The sequence below is a fragment of the Euleptes europaea genome, chromosome 14, assembly GCF_029931775.1.
Source record: "Euleptes europaea isolate rEulEur1 chromosome 14, rEulEur1.hap1, whole genome shotgun sequence".
NCBI lineage: Eukaryota > Metazoa > Chordata > Lepidosauria > Squamata > Sphaerodactylidae > Euleptes > Euleptes europaea.
Window position 1 is genome coordinate 53,374,426 of NC_079325.1, and position 20,659 is coordinate 53,395,084.

General features: G+C 49.3%; 1 protein-coding gene across 1 annotated transcript in view; it reads left to right on the forward strand.

Moving 5' to 3' along the window:
- The window catches only part of PKN3 (protein kinase N3), a 63,568-nt gene that overhangs the window by 30,599 nt on the left and 12,310 nt on the right, over window positions 1-20,659 (forward strand). Inside the window, exons 4-12 of the mRNA XM_056860180.1 lie at window positions 1,703-1,794; window positions 2,971-3,118; window positions 8,301-8,499; window positions 9,537-9,728; window positions 10,465-10,574; window positions 13,131-13,274; window positions 14,016-14,091; window positions 16,010-16,199; window positions 17,367-17,523. Coding sequence (XP_056716158.1) covers window positions 1,703-1,794; window positions 2,971-3,118; window positions 8,301-8,499; window positions 9,537-9,728; window positions 10,465-10,574; window positions 13,131-13,274; window positions 14,016-14,091; window positions 16,010-16,199; window positions 17,367-17,523 — 1,308 coding nt within the window. The remainder of the gene's footprint in view (window positions 1-1,702; window positions 1,795-2,970; window positions 3,119-8,300; window positions 8,500-9,536; window positions 9,729-10,464; window positions 10,575-13,130; window positions 13,275-14,015; window positions 14,092-16,009; window positions 16,200-17,366; window positions 17,524-20,659) is intronic.

Here is a 20,659-nt window from a genome sequence, read left to right on the forward strand (position 1 = left end):
CCAGCACTGCAGGTAGGGCTGCCAACTTCCAGATAGTAGCTGGAGATCTTCCGCTATTACAACCGATCTCCAGCCGACAGAGACCAGTTCACCTGGAGAAAATGGCGGCCATTGGACTCTGTGGCATTGAAGTCCGTCCCTTCCCCAAACCCTGCCCTCCTCAGGCTCCGTCCCAAAAATCTCCAGGTATTTCCCAACCCGGAGCTGGCAACCGTAACTGCAGGGGCCACTTGGTTTGGCTTGCCCCAGGGCTGTGTGGGCAGGCAAAGGGGATGGGGGTTATACAAATAAGTTGGCTGAGGCTCAAGCTACGTGTTACATTTCCTCCCCCACCCCACAAGGTTAAGGAAATCAGAGATCCATTGTGAATTTCTGTTAGAAACTCAGTCCTCCGGTCCATGGGAGGAAGGTAATGTAGTAGAGCTCAAAGCGCATGCGTTGCCCTCTGGTGGGTGGCTATGCCCCTACTCACAGGGAGTTTGCAGAGCACTGCAGTTTGACTTTGCACAAAGGTGTATGGTGCTCTTCCTCTCTACCTGCTCGCCTTTCCCTCTTCAAAATTAATAGGAGTTTCACTAGTAAATAACGAAAGGACGGGGCCTGTAATTTTAAAGGTTGGGAGGCCCCACTTTGCTGGCATGCGGGGATCAGCATGTGGTTGTCTCCTGATGAGCTGATGGGGATGAACGTGGGCTGGATGGCCACCTGCCTGGCTTCAGGGGTGCCCTGAAGTGAAAAAGGGTGGCCTTTCTGGGAGCTGCGTTCCATGCCCCCGATCGATGCCTGCAGCACCCAAACAGAAGTGCGGGATGCTGCCAGCTGAGGGGCCGTGGCCCAGTGGTAGAACATCTGCTTGGCATGCAGAAAGTCCCAGGTTCAATTGCTGGCATCTCCAGTTAAAGGAACCAGGCAAGTAGGTGATGTGAAAGACCTCTGCCTGAGACCCTGGAGAGCTGCTGCCAGTCTGAGAAGACAAATATGTCAAAGAAGTGAACAGAAATAACAATAAGCACACCATTACAGACATAAAATCCCCCTCATGTCCAGTGCTTTTCAAGCATACCACTTCCTCTCAGTTGTATGTGTGTGCATATGTGCTGTATGTGCTGCCCTTCCCCCCCACCATTCATTCTCAAGGGCTCAATCCTCATCGTTACCACTCTGCCCCACAGGACTCTGGAATATATTTACTACTGAAGATTTTTTTTTAATCTGTCAAAAATCCTGCTGGTGGTGGGTGGGAGGAAGGTAATAGGAGAAGAAGGGGCGCAAGGCGTGGGCAAAAGAGGTGCAGAACTCCACCCCTTCTCTTCCACACTTGCCCCAAAGCCGCTCTGGGCTAGGTTCTTTTAGGGAGATTATGGACCAAGGGTCTGATTCGGTATAAGGCAGCTTCACGTGGGGAGGGGCTGTGGCTCAGTGGCAGAGCATCTGCTTGGCATGCAAAAGGTCCCAGGTTCAATCCCCGGCATCTTCAGTTAAAAGGACTAGGCAGGTAGGTGATGCAAAAGAACTCTGTCTGAGATCCTGGAGAGCTGCTGCCGGTCTGAGTAGACAATACTGACTTTGATGGACCAAGGGTCTGATTCGGTATAAGGCAGCTTCATGTGTTCATGCCTAAGGGCATTGTATCGCTGCATGTGGTAGGGGCCTGTCCTCCAGTTCCGCATGGCCAGGACCTCAGCTGCCTTTTTCTTCCCAGGAACGGAAGCTCCTGGCTGCCGCTCAACAGATGCTCCAGGATAGCAAGATCAAGATCGAGTTGATCCGGATGCAGATTGTGAAGGCATCTCAGTCTGCAGGTGGCGGGGATGCTGTGGCGGATCCAGCAGGTAAAGAGGGGAGCTGTGGGCAATGGCTGTGGGGGGAGTGCTGGAGCCCTGCCCTCCTGGTCAGGCTGGGTGCTTCAAAACGCTGTGCCAAAATAACTCACGCTTGGCACGGAGAAAACAAAATGAAGCCTGGCTTCTATAAACCAAAGCAAGTATATTTTTAAAAAGGGGGCATGGAAAAGTAATTTAACCTAATTTATGTCATGCGAGAGGCAGTGTGGTGTAGTGGTTAAGAGCAGCAGTCTCTAATCTGGAGAACTGGATTCGATTCCCCACATGAAGCCTGCTGGGTGACCTTGGACCAGACACAGTTCTCTCAGAACTCTCTCAACCCACGTAGAGGCAGGCAAGGGCAAACCACCTCCAAATGACTCTTGCCTTGAAAACCCTACGGGGTTGCCATAAATTGGCTGTGATTTGACAGCACTTTCCACCTAGCACATGTCATGGGGAGGGGCAAATACTTACGAAAGGCACTGGAGGCCCTCTCTTTAAAGCACAAGAAATCCTGTCTGGCAGCCCCTTGTGGGGGTCACCAGGCACTGACACCCCTCCACGCCAGCGTGGGGTAGTGGATAAGAGCGGTGGACTCTGATCTGGAGAACCTGGTTTGATTCCCCACTCCTCCAGATGAGCAGTGGACGCTAATCTGGTGAACTGGGTTGGTTTCCCCATTCCACACATGAAGCCAGTTGGGTGACCTTGGGCTAGTCACGCTCTCTCAGCCTCACCTACCTCACAGGGTGTCTGTTGTGGGGAGAGGAAGGGAAAGTAATTGTAAGCTGGTTTGATTCTTCTTTAAGTGGTAGAGAAAGTCGGCATATAAAAACCAACTCTGCTTCATCTCTGTTGGTCTCTACCACCCTGAGGACTAGAATCATAGAGTTGGAAGGGGCCATACAGGCCATCTAGTCCAACCCCCTGCTCAATGCAGGATCAGTCTAGAGCATCCCTGACAAGAGTTTGTCCAACCTCTGCTTTTAAAGAGCAGGCACACTGAAATTCTCAGGATGCTAATTTTTTTGCCATTTCCGAATTCTGCATCTCCACAACCTGTAATTCCAGAATAAACCGAACCCAGGTTCCATGCAGCTGTGCTGCTGGCTGACCTTATTTTCCTGTTCTTCTTCTCAGTGAGGAACGGAGGCATGATCAGCCTGCTGGATCTGCATCTGGAGGAGCTCCGGCATCACCTGCGGATTGAAGCCGCGGTGGCTGAAGGAGCCAAAAATGTGGTGAAGATTCTGGGCAGCAGGCGAGTGCAGGACCGTAAAGTGTTGGCTGAGGTAGGCAAGGGTGGCTCCTCCTTTCCCACTGGTTACCTGGCCCAGGTTCTGCAGGAAAGCCCTGCTGGATCAGGCCACAGGTCAGCCTCTTGCAATTAGCAGTGGCAGAGCAGATATCTCTGGGAACTCCCAACAGGAGGTCAGCGAGGCTGTTGCCCACTTTTACCACCTGCTTCCCAAGCAACTGGCTGTCTGAGGTATTCTGCCCCTGAACCTGGAGGTTCCCTTTAGCTATCATGCTTAGTGGCCACACTTTCCTGCTTGAATTTATTTCAGCCCCTTTTGTTTGTGATATTTCTGGATCCCTTTTCAAGGATGTCAAAGAAGTGAACAGAAATAACAATAAGCACACCATTACAGACATAAAATCCCCCTCATGTCCAGTGCTTTTCAAGCATACCACTTCCTCTCAGTTGTATGTGTGTGCATATGTGCTGTATGTGCTGCCCTTCCCCCCCACCATTCATTCTCAAGGGCTCAATCCTCATCTTTACCACTCTGCCCCACAGGACTCTGGAATATATTTACTACTGAAGATTTTTTTTTAATCTGTCAAAAATCCTGCTGGTGGTGGGTGGGACGAAGGTAATAGGAGAAGAAGGGGCGCAAGGCGTGGGCAAAAGAGGTGCAGAACTCCACCCCTTCTCTTCCACACTTGCCCCAAAGCCGCTCTGGGCTAGGTTCTTTTAGGGAGATTATATCAAAAGCAATTTGGGAAAATTCCCCAGTTCTGCTGTGACAACCTGTAACAAGGAACAACTGGACGGCGATGTTGTGCAGAGGTCCCCGGAAGAGAAGCTGCATTTGGGGAGCCAGGGAGCTGGGGGTACTTGTGAAAGTATCCTGAGACCTTTCACTTAGATCTAGCAGAATCATGTGAGTGTAGGGTTGCCAGCGACAGGGTTGTAGGGGGCGGGCAGCATCCTGGGAGAAAACATGAAAAGACCATGGCTACTTAGGGGAAGTTCGGCCCATAGAGTTCCTGGAAATTTCTAGGTCTACCTGGAAGTAGACTCTTTTTCGCTGGGTATTAGATGGCTTTGAGATTGACCAAGTCAAGGAGTTTGTTTACCTTGGCATTCTGTTTTCCCATAACCTAAATTGGAATGCCCATCAAAAAGCAGTGTCCAACAAAATTAAACCTGGGGTTGGTGCTATTGTCAACTTTTTTTACACCAAAGGTGGCAAATATATTCCAGGGGCTATTCAGGTTTTTAACCTGAAAATTACCCCAATTATCCTCTTTGGTGTTGCCATCTGGATAACAGTCATCAATGAATCTATAGATCATCCACTGCTTCAGTTCTTACGAAAACTCCTAAATGCCCCCCGATGTGTTGCTGGCGTTACTCTTCGTTCCGAGTTTGGCCAAATGTCACTTGAAGCTAGGGCGTGGTTGGCTGCCTTTAAACTACACCTTAAAGTGTACCTTATCACTGAGGGGTTCCTAGCTTCTCTGAAGTATGACCCTTTTAAATCCTCATGGCAAAAAATCCTACATGAGAAACTGTCATTGTTGGGCTTCTCGCAGGATATGTTATTAGATCTTGGGAAAACTGAAGCTTTTACCAAAATTAAAAAGCGCATTAAAGAGCTCGATTATAACAGCACTACCGTATTTTCCGGCGTATAAGACGACTTTTTAACCCAGGAAAATCTCCTCAAAAGTCGGGGGCCATCTTATACGCCGGGTATATAAGGGCGGGTGCTGAATTCCGAGCCGGACTGGAGAATGTCCATGTCCGCCGGAGGAGGGAGGGGAGGCGAGCCCGGTGAGGGCGGCCGCTGCCCGGCTGGGAGTCGGAGCCAGGCGCGCCGGGGCGCACGGAGGGAAGCGCTCGGCAGCGCTCTGGCGGCAGCGCAAGGCAGGCAGGCGGCTGGCTGGCCGGGGCTGGGGCGGCCGCTCTCCCCGCGTCCTTCTCCGCCTCCTGGCTCCTGCCCACCCGCTCCGGCGTCGCAACTGCAGCCGCGCCATGCTCCAGCCTGGCGATCAGCAGACCGTCCCCTGCCACTAAGCCGCTTTGAATGGCGAAGAGGGGCGTTCTGCTTTCTCTCCCTCTCTTTCTCTCCCTGCTTTCTCTCCGTTCTGCTTTCTCTCTCCCAGGCCCAGCCACAAAGCTAGGCAATGGGAGAAGTCTCCCGGTGGGGCGTGCTGCGGAAGAGAAGGGGGCGACCGGGCCCAGGAAAGGGGATTTCGGGCCTGGGAGGGAGAGGGCGAAGGGGGCGAATGGGCGGTGCGCAAGGCGGCAAGACGTCTCGTGCGCCCAGGAAAGGGGGTTTTGGGCCGGGGAGGGTGGGAGGGAGAGGGCGAAGGAGGCGACTGGGTGGCATGCGAGGCGGCAAGATGCCTCGCTCGCCCAGAAAAGGGGGTTTGGGGCTGGAGAGGGAGCAGGGAAGGGGGCGACTGGGGCAGGAGGGAGGCTTCCGGCTGGGCGCACGCGGCCAGGAAGCCCAGAAAAGCTCTGGGGAGGGGGGCAAGGGGGGACTGGCTTTTTCGGTTCCCGGGCTGGAAGAAAGCCCTTTGAGGACCCCTGCTCCAGAAGCTAGGGAGGAAAAGGAAGGAGAATCCCCCCTCCCCTCATGGGCGCCGCAGGAACCCCCCTCCTCCGTCCCCGTGATGGCCGCCGCGCCTGCCTTTGTGCCTCTCCCCCCCCATATCCCGGTCCAAGCAGTCGCGCGGGGAGAGCCCTTCCCGTCCCCTCCCACCCCCCGTCCTTCCGGGGAGGGGGAAGCGGAGCAGGAGGTTATTTTTAATTTTTATTTGGAGTGCTTTGGAAGAGGGGTAGTCTTATACGGCGAGTATATCCCAAACTCTATATTTTAACTGGAAAAGTTGGGAGTCGTCTTATACGCCCAGTCGTCTTATACGCCGGAAAATACGGTACTTTTCGTGCTCGTCGCGTCTGTTCATCTCAGTTCTTCGGAATACCCCCCTCCACGTGGTCTGCCTGCCTATACATATTATCTGACAACTCCTCGTCTCTGTAGAGCTTTTTGCTTGGCTAGATTGAATGCTAACCCTTCTATGGTAATGCAGGGCAGAATTCTGAATATACCCTACTCAGACAGGATCTGCCCTTGCTCTTCTGGCTCTATTGACTCATGAGCCCATGCCCTTTTGGAAGGCCGCTTTTACGAGGAACGTCGATCGCACTAGATTTCCCCCCTTTTAATATACAAATCCAATGCCTCTGTGATTGACATAATTCCTTTTTTACTAAGTGATAGGGACCCCAAGGCTACATTGTCAGTGGCAAGATTTGTTTCAATCCTTATATCCCTCCAACACTAGATATATGCTGCTCAAGATCAATTGATCAAGGAGCTTCTAAGGCAGGAGTGGGGAACGTCAGGCCCGGAGGCCGTTTAAGGCCCGCAAAATCATTAGGTCTGGCCCTTCGTGAGTCCTGGCAGATCTCTAGCTCAGAAGGATCTAAGACTGGTGATCCACACCCTCCCACGGACAGGAATAGCCTCTTCTCAAGGCAGATGTGTACTTGTTTTGCTGAGAAAAGGAACCTTCCCCCCCCCCTTGCAGAAGAGTCATGAGCTATGGAGCTGCTAGGACCACCCAAGAAACTGTGTTAACCCTTTCCCACCCGGGTCATGAAGAAACTTACTGGTCGGCTAATTTTTAAGTTGATAATTTTGTATAGCCCGCAAATGATGTTATAAATATCCAAATGGCCCTTGGCAGAAAAAAGGTTCCCCACCCCTGTTCTAAGGGATAAAAGGAAAGGAAGTGACAAGGGTAGCTTTAGCAATTGCTAGAAAGTCTGTGGTCGGAACTTCCTGTAAACAGCCAAGGCCTTAATTTTCTTCATAATTTTTCTGCCCTGGATGATCATGTCCCCAACCTAAGCCCCAGTTCCCACCTGCTGATCAGCTGGGCATTGGCAGTAGGGTTGCCAACCTCCAGGTGGTGGGGAGAAAAATGGCACCTCTGTACTCGTACCAAAAGGTTTAGAAAAACAGTACAGGAAACTGTATATACACAAAGTGCAAATATTTATAAGCTACTGAGGTGAAACATAGACCATATACGTGACATATACACAACACAATTATATACAATATGTACAGTTCACACAAAAAATGTAGAGAAATTTCCAAAGGTCTCAACTGAGTACCAAAAATATATAGAGGAAGTTCCAAAGGTCTCAACTGAGTACCAAATGAATGCTAATATTGTAATCCTTGTGTAAAGTTCATATAGAGCCACAATCATCGATGGATACGGCCGTTTCAGATCCACAGCAATGGAAATCTTTCTTCAGTCCTTAATACAAAAGTGCTGTTACATATTAGCATTCATTTGGTACTCAGTTGAGACCTTTGGAACTTCCTTTATATATTTTTGGTACTCAGTTGAGACCTTTGGAAATTTCTCTACATTTTTTGTGTGAACTGTACATATTGTATATAATTGTGTTGTGTATATGTCACGTATATGGTCTATGTTTCACCTCAGTAGCTTATAAATATTTGCACTTTGTGTATATACAGTTTCCTGTACTGTTTTTCTAAACCTCCAGGTGGTGGCTGGAGATCTCCTGCTATTACAACTGATCTCCAGCCGATAGAGATCAGTTACCCTGGAGAAAATGGCGGCTTTGGCAATTGGACTCTATGGCATTGAAGTCCCTCCCCTCTCCAAACTCCACCCTCCTCAGGCTCTGCCCCCAAAATCTCTAGGTATTTCCCAGCTTGGAGCTGGCAACCCTAATTGGCAGGCAAGGGCTGCAATTGCCTACAAGAAGAAGGAGTTAGTTTTTATATGCTGACTTTCTCTACCACTTAAGGGAGAATCAAACCAGCTTACAATCTCCTTCCCTTCCCCTCCCCACAACAGACACCCTGTCAGGTAGGTGGGGCTGAGAGAGCTGTGACTAGCCCAAGATCACCCAGCTGGCTTCATTTATAGGAGTGGGGAATCAAACCCGGTTTTCCAGATCAGAGTCCATCGTTCCAAACCACCGTTCTTAACCACTACACCACGCTGACTGTCTACACCATGCCTAGAGGTCTCCCACCACAAGCGGGACAGTGGGAACCCAACCCGACTGTGTGTGTTGCATTTAAAGAAAACCCTGCCTGAGGGGACGTCAGGGTGCAGCCGTAGACTGCAGTGGCAGTCCTGAATGCCCTGGCTTTTATTTCCTTACCTTTTCCCTTGTTCCAGGCTCAGGCTTGCTTGCAAGAATCCGCGCAGAAAATCGACCTGCTGCGCCTCTCCCTCGAGCGACTCCTGGGCGAACTTTCTCCTGATCATCCCAAGAGGACGCTCATCAAACAGGAGTTGGTGAACACATTCTGTGTGGGCGCTCAGCAGGGCGGTGGGCAGCCGTTGGCCGCTCTGATCAAGCCCACGGCCCTCACCGGTACGGCTTCAACTTCTGGTGGTATAGAGGTGGGTGGGGGAGAGAGGGGCTCTGTTAGGGTTGCCAGATCCCCCCTTGGCTCTGGCAGGAGGTTTTTGGGGCGGAGCTGAGGCAGGGATCGTGCATGCGCGGCCGCGCTGATGTGATTGCATCACTTCCGGTTTATACCCGGAACCGCCGCAACGCAATGGCCTTTTACCACTCAGACTGGGAGTTTGAGTGGTAAAAGGCACATTGTGATGCGGTGCTTTCGGGTGTAAAGCAGAAGTGATGTGATGACGCCAGGGCAGCCGTGCACATAGGCGATTCCTGCTTCCAACCCGGGCACTGGATTGGCAGGCAACTGCCCACCAATCTAAGCAACCTGGCAACCCTAGTCTCTGTGGAAATCAAGGGTTCAGCATTCTCTCCCTCCGTGCCTGCAATTGCTCTGGCTAAAATGAAAGCCTAGGGTTTCCAGGTCCCTCTTCTCCATTGGTGGGAAGTTTTTGGGGCAGAGCCTGAGGAGGGCGGGTTTGGGGAGGGGAGGGACTTCAATGCCGTAGAGTCCAATTGCCAAAGCGGCCATTTTCTCCAGGGTAACTGATCTCTATCGGCTGGAGATCAGTTGTAATAACAGGAGATCTCCAGCTAGTATATTAGATACATTTTCATAAGATCATTCCTACTTAGTATTCATTTTGGTCCTTTTGTATGTATGTCTCTTGACAGGGTACTTAATTCTTCATTTTTTACTGTTAAGTCCCCCCCCTTTGTTGTTGTGGGCCCTTAAAACTATCACAGTAGAAGGGAAGTAAACAGAGGGGAAGGAATAAAGGATTGAGTCCTGTGTACTGGAGGAAAACAGGGTAGAAATGCTTTATATCAATCCATCATTGGCTCATTCACACTCTGATTTTTTTATAAGACCAGGCAATTTCTTGGGTTTGGGCACCTCTTGAACCTAATGTGTTCTGTGACCCTGCTGGGTTGTCTTTCTCTTCTTTCCCTCCTCTTCCCTCACCCTCCCTCCTCCGGTCTTTGATGGCATTTCTCAGGGACGCTGGAAGTGCGCTTGATGGGCTGCCAGGATCTTCTGGAAAGGGTTCCCGGCCGTTCCCGAGTGGCCAGCTCAACGCCTGTATTCAGGAGCCCCACTGATTTGAAGCCCTTGACCCGGACGTGGGCCGGCGTGAGCATCCACGGCCGTGGGGCTGCTACGAAACACGTTTGGAACGAGGAACTGGGCAGTAAGTTTGCTGATTCCGGCCGGGTTGCTTGGTGGTGCCTCTTCTGAGTTCTGCTGGCTGGTTGGTTGGCAGTGCGTTTTTGGAAATGGGCTGACCTGTGCTCTGTGTCCAAAAACGCATGGCCGTTTTGTCCCGTGAATCTCCTGCGAATGTAGTGAATCTCCCCAGGCCACAAGCATGGCCGTTACCCGCCTGCGGAATCAACCCACCCAATTCTGGACCTTCCGCGGGTTTTTCAAGCGCTGGGTTGTGCCGAGTGTAACGGGAGATTCACTGCAGCTGCGGGTGTATGATGGTGTGTTTCAGCACCTGGGTCGACTCCCCGGTTGTAGGCCCTGGCTAGCCCCGGTGGCAGCAGCAGAGGTGGCACCTTTCCGCCCTCCAGACCCCTCTCTCTCCCCACCACGCCCTCCTCCTCCGCTTCCCCCCAGTACTAGCTGGGGTTTGAGCCCACCTTCCAGTTTGAGCCCACCTGCCGCGTTATCGGCTCTTAAGAATAGCGACAAGTGTGACTGGCCAGTTCTGGCTGTGCAAGATGGGTGGATGTTTGCCAACGCTGCTGGATTGTTTAGTTTGGTGTTTTCCAATGACCCCACCTGAGTTTGGTTCTCGGCTGGGGCATCCGGGGTCTTTGGGTGACCAGTAGCAGGGGTCCCTCCAATCTCCTCCTGATTAAGCGAGGCAGACCTTCCGCGATCTGCTGTGTGACCCTTCCTCACCTTTCTTCTCTGCGCAGGCGAAGTTCTCGCTCTGCTCAAGGTGGACAACAAAGTGGTTGGGCACACAAACTGGGGACCAGTGAACAACCAAGCTTGGGACCAAACCTTTATCATTGAACTGGATCGAGTGAGTATACGTGTATTTCTAGGCTCCTATAACGAGCCCCGTGGCTTAGAGTGTTAAGCTGCAGTACTGCAGTCAAAAGCTCTGCTCATGACCTGAGTTTGATCCCGACGGAAGTTGGTTTCAGGTAGCCGGCTCATGGTTGACTCAGCCTTCCATCCTTCCGAGGTCGGTGAAATGAGTACCCAGCTTGCTGGGGGTAAAGGGAAGATGACTGGGGAAGGCACTGGCAAACCACCCCGCAAACAAAGTCTGCCTTGGAAACGTCGGGATGTGACGTCACCCCATGGGTCAGGAATGACCCGGTGCTTGCACAGGGGACCTTTACTGTTTTTATAATGAAGGATCCCTGAAGTTTTTTATCCCTTTAAATATGCCACCATAGATCTTGCATTAGAGTCTATTGCTATTTATGTCTAGAGTGCACCTGGGAGAATCTGGATGTGCAGAAAAACAGCCACACCTCTCTGGACAGAGTGTTGCCCATGTTGTGGTACCACGTGTGCTCTGTGGCCCAAAGCCAGTGAGTTTAATGGCTGAGCAGGGATTTGAATCCCTTCAAAATCGCTTCAAAAAGGAAGTTCACTTCGAAAAGGATGTGGACAAAATGGAGAGGGTGCGAAGGAGAGCGACAAGGATGATCAGGGGCCTGGAGACCAAGCCTTGCGAGGAAAGGCTGAGGGGAATGTTTAGTTTGTAGAAGAGGAGGCTGAGGGGGGACATGATGGCTCTCTTGAAGTATCTGAAGGGCTGTCACTTAGAGGAGGGCAGGGAGCTGTTCCTGTTGGCAGCAGATGATAGAACCCGCAATAATGGGTTTAAATTGCGGGCAGAAATGTTGCGGGAAGGATATGACGGAAAAAAATTGTACAGTAAGAGTTGTTTGACAGTGCAATCAGCTTCCTAGGGGGGTGGTGAGCTCCCCCTCACTGGCAGTCTTTAAGTAGAGGCTGGATAAGCACTTGTCAGGGATGCTCTAGGGGCTGATCCTGCACTGAGCAGGGGGTTGGACTAGATGGCCTGTATGGCCCCTTCCAATTCTATGATTCTATGAATCCAGATCTCTCTGGACAAAAGTTCAAAGCTCTTCTCAGAGATGGGCAGATTTTTTTTGGCCTGTGGGCCACAACTGGGTCTCTGCCCATTTGTGAGGCAGACATGTGGCTGCTCTTGTTTGCAGCTCTGAAAATGGGCTGGCAGCATGTCTGCTTCGCAGCCCTCAAAAGTGGGTGGAGACCCAGGTTTGGCCTATTCTCTCACTCTGCTGCTCTTCACAGCACCGGGGCCTCAAACCCCTCTCCCCATTTTTAATGCTCATTGGCCTGCTGTCCAGTGCTGGGCTCCAGTGTGCTGATGGCACTAGCAAATGGCTAAGCAGCTCTTGGTCTAGGATCCCCAACATGGTGCTCGTGGGTGCCATGGCACCTACTGACACGTTTTCTGGCATCCCCCAAGTGTTTGTAGGAAGTGGGCGGGAACAGGTAGAGAGGCAGCATGGTGTAGTGGTTATGTTGTGGGTGTCTCAGGAAGGAAAAACTCAGAGTGGTGGTTTGGAGCAGTGGACTCTGATCTGGAGAACCGGGTTTGATTTCCTCAGCATGAGCAGCGGAGGCTAATCTGGTGAACAGGGTTGGTTTCCCCACTCCTCCACATGAAGCCAGCTGGGTGACCTTGGGCTAGTCACAGCTCTCTTAGAGCTCTCTCAGCCTCACCTACCTCACAGGAAGTATGTTGTGGGGAGGGGGAGGGAAGGTTTGATTTTTTCTTAAGTGTTGGAGAAAGTCTGCATATAAAAACCAACTTTTCTTCTTCTTTTGCCCAGCAAGGTTTTTGATTGACTATTAGAGATTTGGTTGGCTGTGCAGATGTTTTTTAATGTTTTGGCAGCAGCTGCCGCCACAGCACAAGGATCTGCACTGTGTTACTGAAGTTAAGCTGTGGTAGTCATTTTGTGGCTGGCTCCACCTCCTGCACCAGCCATTTTGTGGCAGCCATTTTGTTGCTGTGCCCACCATGCTGTGTCAGAATTCCTCATGTGCCCGCAGACTCAAAAAGGTTGGGGACCCCTGGTCTAGAAGAAAAGCTCCTGTGGGTGAAATATGGCCCCCAGGGCATGATTGCCCACCTCTAGATTACATCTTGCTGACTCTTAGGCTTCCTGTTCTCTTGGTCCCCTGCTTTCATGTCTCTCCACATCCCTCCTTGGCTCTCTGGCCTTCTGCAAACGCAGTATTACCATCTCTGGTCTGTAACTGTGTCTTCGGTCCACACTCCCTACAGCTTGGTCTGCTTCATCCCCAAGCTCCTGTCTGGCTGCTCTTGTTGGTGTACTTTAAATGCCCTATTGAGAAGGCCGTCACCTCTTCACTCTCTGTTGCTGAGCCACTCGCCTTTACCAGCAGAGTCTAGGTCACAAGTGTTGGGTGAGGAGAGAAGGGGCACCAGTTAATTCCTTTCATTGGCTGGCCAGATTTGGCTTAAGGGCTGCCAGATGCTGAACTACTTTTGTACGGTTAACAGAATAACATTCTCTGTGTTTCCTGTTCCTCTTCTCTGCAGTCCCGAGAGCTGGAGATCTCGGTTTATTGGCGTGACTGGCGAGAGCTGTGCGCAATAAAATACTTGCGCTTGGATGACTTCCTCGATAATGAACGCCACGGCATGTGCCTTGCCCTTGAACCTCAAGGGATGCTTTTTGCAGAGGTAAAGGAACAACTGCGTTTTCTCCTTTTGGGGTAACTCCTTTTGATAGGAGTTACCCCAAACTGCTTGAAGATTTGGCCACAGTTATCCGTACTTGGATAGCAACCCTGCTTGTCTACTGCCGCACACTTTACATGGGGTTGCCCTTGATGGCTGTTTGGAAGCTACATTTGATGCAGAATATGTTTGCAAGACTGCTTGCTGCTCTGTATGCCAACATGCATTCTCAGGCAGGCTTAAAAGAGGGTCACTGGCTGCCTCACTGTTTCTGGGTATAACCTGAAGCGCTGGTGCTTTGTTTTTAAAAGCCTAAACAGATTGGGACCTGGATGCCTAAAAGACTGCCTCTTTGTCTAAAGGATCTTTATCAAAAGGCCTGTTGCCTCTCTGGGGTCAGGGCCTTCTCTGTGGTGGCACCATGTCTGGAACTTCCTCCTATGCTTAGGACTTCCATGAATTTTACATTGCAGGCTTTCTCTTCAATTTTATTTCTGGCTGATGTTTTAAAATCTGCTTTAATTTTTTATGCCATTTTATAATGTAGTCGTTTGTTTTCCCTTGTTTTATTTTCTGCTGTGTATTGCTGTGATGTTTAATTGTGATGTTATGGTTCATCTTTTTGCAAACTAGAAAGCTCATTTGCTGTGAGGTGATTTAATAGTCGTTAGAACTGGACAAACATAGATGAATTTGTAGTAAAAAAAAAAAAATCATCTTCTCCCCACCCCCTTTCCTCCACAGGTAACATTCAGCAACCCCGTGATTGAGAAGCGTTCCAAGCTGCAGCGTCAGAAACGGATTTTTCCCAAACAAAAAGGTTAGGGGGTTCTTGGTGGACGGGCAGCTATTTATTTTCGTTTCACTGGGTCGTGTTTCTTATGTGATTGTGGTGCTGCCTGTGGAAGCCTGAATCGCTTTCCGGTTGTGCTCCAGGGGTTCTTTGGAAACCTCTTGTGGGTTCCTTAATGAGCAGGTTGACAAAGGTAGACAATATATTCTGTTGCCCTGCATCTCTTCATGAACCCGGGACTCGGGCATCCATGTGCTCCCTGTATGCAGTTGTGCTAGCTCTACTTTGGGTTGTATTCAACCACTTCTCTGAGTTTGTCTTGTGCTCAGTTTAGACTCCTCTCTGTTGTAGGGCTTTTTCTATGGACTGGCCTACTTGAGGATGTCTGATGGGCCCAGTCCCTGCCTATTTTGGGAAAGCATCCATCCTTTTTTACTGGGCTTTTAGTGATTTTGCTGTTTTTTTGCAATAGCACGAGAACAAAAAAAAATGTGTCACAGCATTCTTCTCAAATGAACATATTTTTTGTTCTTTGACCACCAGTTTGGAGGGGTACGGATTTTTCTTTAGAACTGGACAAATCTGGTTCAGGGCTGTACTCCTTTGTGTAAAAGTGTCTGCTAGCAGGGCTGCTGAGAGACGGGGCACTAGGGGAGCAAAAGTATCACAGATTTGGCCAAGAAATACCTGAGGTATAAATCTGTTGTGTTCTTTATTGGGGAGAGTGGGGGAGAAGTAAGACTTTGGGCCAGTTACTGTTTCTCAGTAAAACTTCCGTATGCCCCTGTGTGCCAACTACTGTCATCAGCCAGCCATCAGTGGGCTGTTCCACCACTGAAGATGGACCTGTCTGGCCTCGACCAGAACTGGGCCTTTTCCATTGTGGCTCCACCTCTGAGGAGTGGGCTCCTTGAAGAGGTGAGGGGGAGGTGCTGCAAGGCTTTTGAGGGAATTTGAGCTGACAGGTATCTTTTTAAGGGGGGAGAGGGAAAGATTTGGGGTTTGTTATTTGGTTTTTAAACTGAAAATGTTTTTAACTATTATTGTAAGCTGCCTTAAACTACAAGGAAAGGCGGGATATAAATGTTTAAATAAATAAATAAAAACTACCATCCAGGTTTTCTGTGAGGAAAAAACAGGGGTGGGGGGCATATATGCCTCACTGGAATAAAATTGAAAAGATAGAATACAGAGGGAGACAAAAATTTTGGTCTGTTCAGGTTAACAAGTCATGTGGCTTGTTTTTCAAAAAATGTTTGATGGTATTTGGGGGGAAGTCCTTGCATGGAGGGTTGCTGATTCCCTTGACAGCCCTGCTTGTTAAGAAATCTGTTGGCTCCAGACTTGGCCGGGCTTGACTGTGCCCCACTTGAGAAGAAGAGTTGGTTTTTATATGCCAATTTTCTCTACCACTTAAGGGAGAATCAAACCGGCTTACAATCACCTTCCCCTCCCCACAATAGACACCCTGTGAGGTAGGTGGGGCTGAGAGAGCTCTAAGAGAGCTGTGACTAGCCCAAGGTCACCCAGCTGGCTTCATGTGGAGGAGAGGGGAAACCAACCCTGTTCACCAGATTAGCATCCACCGCTCATGTGGAGGAGTGGGGAATCAAACCCGGTTCTCCAGATTAAAGTCCACCGCTCCAAACCACTGTTCCTAACCACTACACCATGCTGAGGTGCATGTGTTTCCTAAATCATGCCCTAGAATCCTCCGGAACACAAGGAGCTTCTGTACCCTGCCTTGCAGGATTCCTTGGCAGACTGAGTCATTGTGGAGAAAAGTGACTTAAAGCGTGATAAATGCTATGTCCGAGTAGTTATCTTGCTGTGTTCTTAAGGATTAGTCTCTTGGGAACCACCAAGAGAGCAAAGAGCCCAGGTAATTTAAAGGCATGATTGTTTTAAGCCATTCTTCTGAGCTTGTGCGTTCCGATTCCTGCAGGGAAAGAGTTCCTTCGAGCCTCTCAGATGAATATCAACATTGCCACTTGGGGACGTCTAATGATGAGCATCTTACCGCCATGCAGTTCTCTGACCAACTTGAGCCCCCCTTTTCGGGCTTCCCCCCGCACGGGTCTCACTTCTGCAGCCTCTTCTCCAAGCCAAACTGAACCAGTGCCTATGTTGGACGGGTAAGCAAATGTGTTCTGATGGATGTCAGCAAATTGTGACAGTTGCCAGTAAATCAAAATGCTCTTGAAAACAAAAAATGAGCTGACTAAATTTCAGGCATGGTAGATAATATAGTTGATTACATGGAACAGGGCAATTGGCAGATCAAGTGATGGCATAGTGATGAGGGGTTCGTAACTAGGGTCAGAGAGGCCCTGGTTCGAATCCCCATTCAACCCAACTTGCTGGGTGACTCTGGGCCCTCTGTCTCAGCCTAACTTAATTTATGGGATTGTTTTGTGGGAAAAGTGGAGGAGAAGAGGGCTGTAAATGACATGTCAAGAAGAAATGTGGGACCCTAACCACATGTGAAGCTGCCTTTTACAGTCAGACCACGGTCCATTTACCTCAGTATGGTCTACTCTGACTGGCAGTGGCTCTCCAAGGCCTAGGGCAGAGCAAAGTCTTCCCCACCACCTGCTTCCCATGATCCTTCAGCTGGAGATGCCCGGGGTGAAACTGGGACCTTTTGCATGCAAGCCTGGTCTCTACTGCAGATCTGAGGTTCTCCCCATTGAGAAATGTGCAGTCTCTCTCAGAAACCAGCATTAAAATTTCCCCTTCTCTGCTCTGAGCCCTGTATACTGAGGCTACTACTTAGTCATCTATAAACTGATTGATGGTTGGGTGGAGTCAGGTTATTTGTGAAGCTGAGAGTTAAAAGTCCCCCTTGTTTGTCTATCGAGGTCGTTTTGTCTCCTGTGAGTTAACATATTGCTGAACGAACAAGGAAAATACTGAATATGGCCTACTTTTCTAACATTTTTTAAAAGTTTCCCATTCTTTTCTCTCTCAAAAAGGCACTGAGGATTTGGCAGTATTCAAATATGTTTATATTAAATGGCAGCTGGTGATGAGTCAACTGCAAATATTTGAACTGGTTGTCAGCTTTTGTTTAGTTCTCAACAGCAATTCAGCTGCATTGAAAGGCAGACTTTTCTCTGCCTCTAAGGGTCAATTGGCATGCTGTGTGGGAGAACTATGACTGGGTCTCCCAAGACTCGTCTAGCACTGAAGAGCAGCTGTGGGGGGTAGACCTAGGAGGGAAGCAAGACAGAGCATCCACATTGTCTTCGGGGTTGTCACAGTTGAGGCCGCATGGTGTGCATTGTGGTGTCTGCCTGCAGGACTTTGGAAGAAAGATCCCCCAGAAAGATGTCTCCCAAACGCAGCGACTGCCCAGTGGTTAAACTGACATTCGACGACGAACCCCCTCCAAAGCCGCCTCGCCTCTTCCTGGAGCCTTCTCTGAAAAAGCCCGAACAGACTCCTGTGGATTCTTTGGTAAGAGGGTGGCATCTGATGTCCGGTCAGGTTTCTATAGAGAACTTATGGCCTACTTGCTCACTGTCTAAATAAGTGTTGTGTGTGAACTGGGCTGGCCTGGATACTCAGGCATATCAGTTCAGTTACATCCGTCCCCCACCCCCTGCATGAGATTACCGTTCTTGCTTTTTAAAACCTGAAAGTAGGATGGTAATCCAGACATGATTCAAAGCAGTCTGCTGACCGTTTCTGAATCCCCCAGTGAGAGGGCCAGACCAGATGTGATGTGGTTTTTCCTCAGTTCCTTGTAAACTGGGGGAAGGTGTTTGGGTTTTTTGTAGGAAATAAAGTCCCTTGATAAGGAGAACTTGGACTGCTCCCACCCCAACCTCTTCACTGTGTTCTGTTCTCCCCAGCCTAGCTCATTTTGGTTATCTTAGGTGGGGCTGGCAGAAAAATCCTTTGCACTTGATAAGGTTCTCTCTCACAGGATTGTTTCCCCAGCGCCCTTAAGGAGGCGATTGTTAGACCCTTGCTAAAGAAACCCTCCTTAGATGAAAGGGAGCTGGCCAACTACCACCCAGTGTCTAATTTGCCTTTCCTGGGGAAGGTAACTGAGCGAGCGGTGGCTGAGCAACTCCAGGTCTTCCTGGATGAGACATCTCAACCCTTTTCAATTGGTCCCTTTGGTTGACAATCTGTTTGCATCTGGATAAAGGTATGTCGGCATTGTTGAATCTTCTGGATCTATCAGCGGCCTTCGAAAGAGTTGACAATTTGGTCCTGATCAACCACCGTGCCTCTGTCTCCACCCTTAGTTGTTCTCCTTGTTCCTCTCAGATGATTGATGTTGGGGAGAAGAGGTCTTCTCAACAAGACTTGAATTGTGGGGTCCCACAGGGTTTGATCCTCTCTCCAATGCTATTTAATGTATTTATTTGTTTTGTTTTATATCCAGCTCTCACTCCACGGCCCAGTCCGGGCTTAGGGCGCCTCACAGCATATAATAACAAAAAACAGTATAAAATACGATAAAATCCCAACAACGACATAATAATAAATAAATTAAGCAATTAAAACAGCAGATGGTACTCATAGAAGCACGGGCATCGCTGCAGAGCCTGCAGCAACCAGGACCCCCATAGATTCAGAAAACAAAAGGGAGGGTAGGGAGGCCAGCTTAGATGACAAAACCGTAGCTGTCCTCAACCATAGGCCTGGTGGAATAACTCTGTCTCGCAGGCCCTGCAGAATTGTTTGAGATCCCACAGGGCCCTAGTTTTGGTACAAAGGGATTTCCAAAAGCTGGGTACCCAAAGCTGGATGGAAAAGATGAAATAATAATAATAGAGAAATATATTTTATTTTAAGGCGCTATATCAGGATTAAAAACATTAAAAGTGATAAAACATGGCACCATGGTCTACTAAGACCCCAAGATCCTTTCCACACTACTGCTCAGACAAGTTTCCCCCATCCTATAATTATGCATTTGATTTTTCCTACCTAAATGCAGAACTTTATTTGCAGATCGTAAAGCTCTCTCAGGGGCATACCAGGAGAGGCGGCACTCTTACGTACACCCTCTTGCCGAGATCATCAGGGGGATGGGTGTTGTGCCATCAATATGCTGATGGCACTCAGGTCTTCTGCCTGCTGGGTAAGCAGCTGGCAGCAGGGCTCTCGGCACTATCCCAGTGCCTGGATCTGGTAGTCCATTGGTTAAGGGGGAGCTGGCTGAAGTTGAATCCATCCAAGATGGAGGTCATGTGGCTGGGAAAGACAGATGCTAGCAGGAAGGTCACTCCGGGGACTTCATGGTGTCCAGCTGACAGCTGTAGACTCTGTAAAAGAGCCTCAGGGTGTGGTTGGATTCTGCACTACTGTTGGATAAACAAGTGCCCATGGGAACACTGTCAGTGATTTTTCACCCTACACTAAGCCTCCCAGCTGGCCTCGCCACATTGATCCATGCAACGGTCACCTCCAGATTGGACTACTGTAATTTGCTCTGTGTAGGGCTACCCTTGAAAGCGCTTTGGTTATTGCAGGTGGTCCAGAATGCAACTGCCAGGTTGCTGAGTAGAACATCAAGGTCAGCTTGGTCATGGAGAGTAGTAGTAGTGGTTAAGAGCAGTGGTTGAGAGCGGTGGACTCTAATCTGGAGAACTGGGTTTCATTCCCCACTCCACATGAGTGGGGGAGTCTAATCTGGTGAACTGGGTTGGTTTCCCCTCTCCTCCACATGAAGCCAGCTGGATGACCTTGGGCTAGTCAGTTCTCTCAGAGCTCTCTCAGCCCCACCTACCTCACCTGGTGTCTGTTGTAGGGAGGGGAAAATGATTGTAAGCCAGTTTGATTCTTACTCCCTTAAGTGGTAGAGAAAGCATATAAAAACCAACTCTTCTTCTCCTTTTTTTTTGTGGCTGCTGCACTGGCTACCAATTAGTCTCCAGATCCAATTCAAGGTGTTGATGTTAACCTTTAAAACTCTTAAAGATCCTCATGCCTATGGGACCACCTCTCCCATTGACCTTTGATCATCATCTAAGGGCCTATTAAAAGTGCCCGGCCCTAGGATGGCTTAGTTAGTTGTCACCAGGAAAGTGCCTTCTCAGTTGTGGCCTCTACCCTGTAGAATGCAGTCTCTGGTGACACCTGTGCTCTACTGGACTTATTTAGTTTCCACAGGGCATGCAAGGCCAAATTGTAATCCGCATGTTTGGATTGTTTTGTTAGTGTTATGGTACTAGCCATGTATTTTAATTGTTTAACATTTTAATATTAATATTTTATATTATCTGCTTTTGTGTTGTTTTTAACTCATTTATACTATTTTAACATTGTAAGTTGCCACTTGGGATGAGCGGTGACTAAAAAATCGAATGAAAGAATGGGGGGGCAGATTTTGGCTTCCATACATGCTTTATGCATGAGCAGGGTGGGTCACTTCTGCCCCACCTCTTCTAGTTTAGAATATCAAGACTGAGCAAGAATTTGAACCCAGATCTCCCTATTAAGACCTCAGCTGTTCTTTCTATAAGTCACTGGCTGTTCAGTTCAAGGATAGGAATGAGGGTGCAGCTTCTTTGTTCAACAAGAACAAGACTCTTTAAAACACACACAGGCCAGTGGTTTGTTCACTTTGAAATAT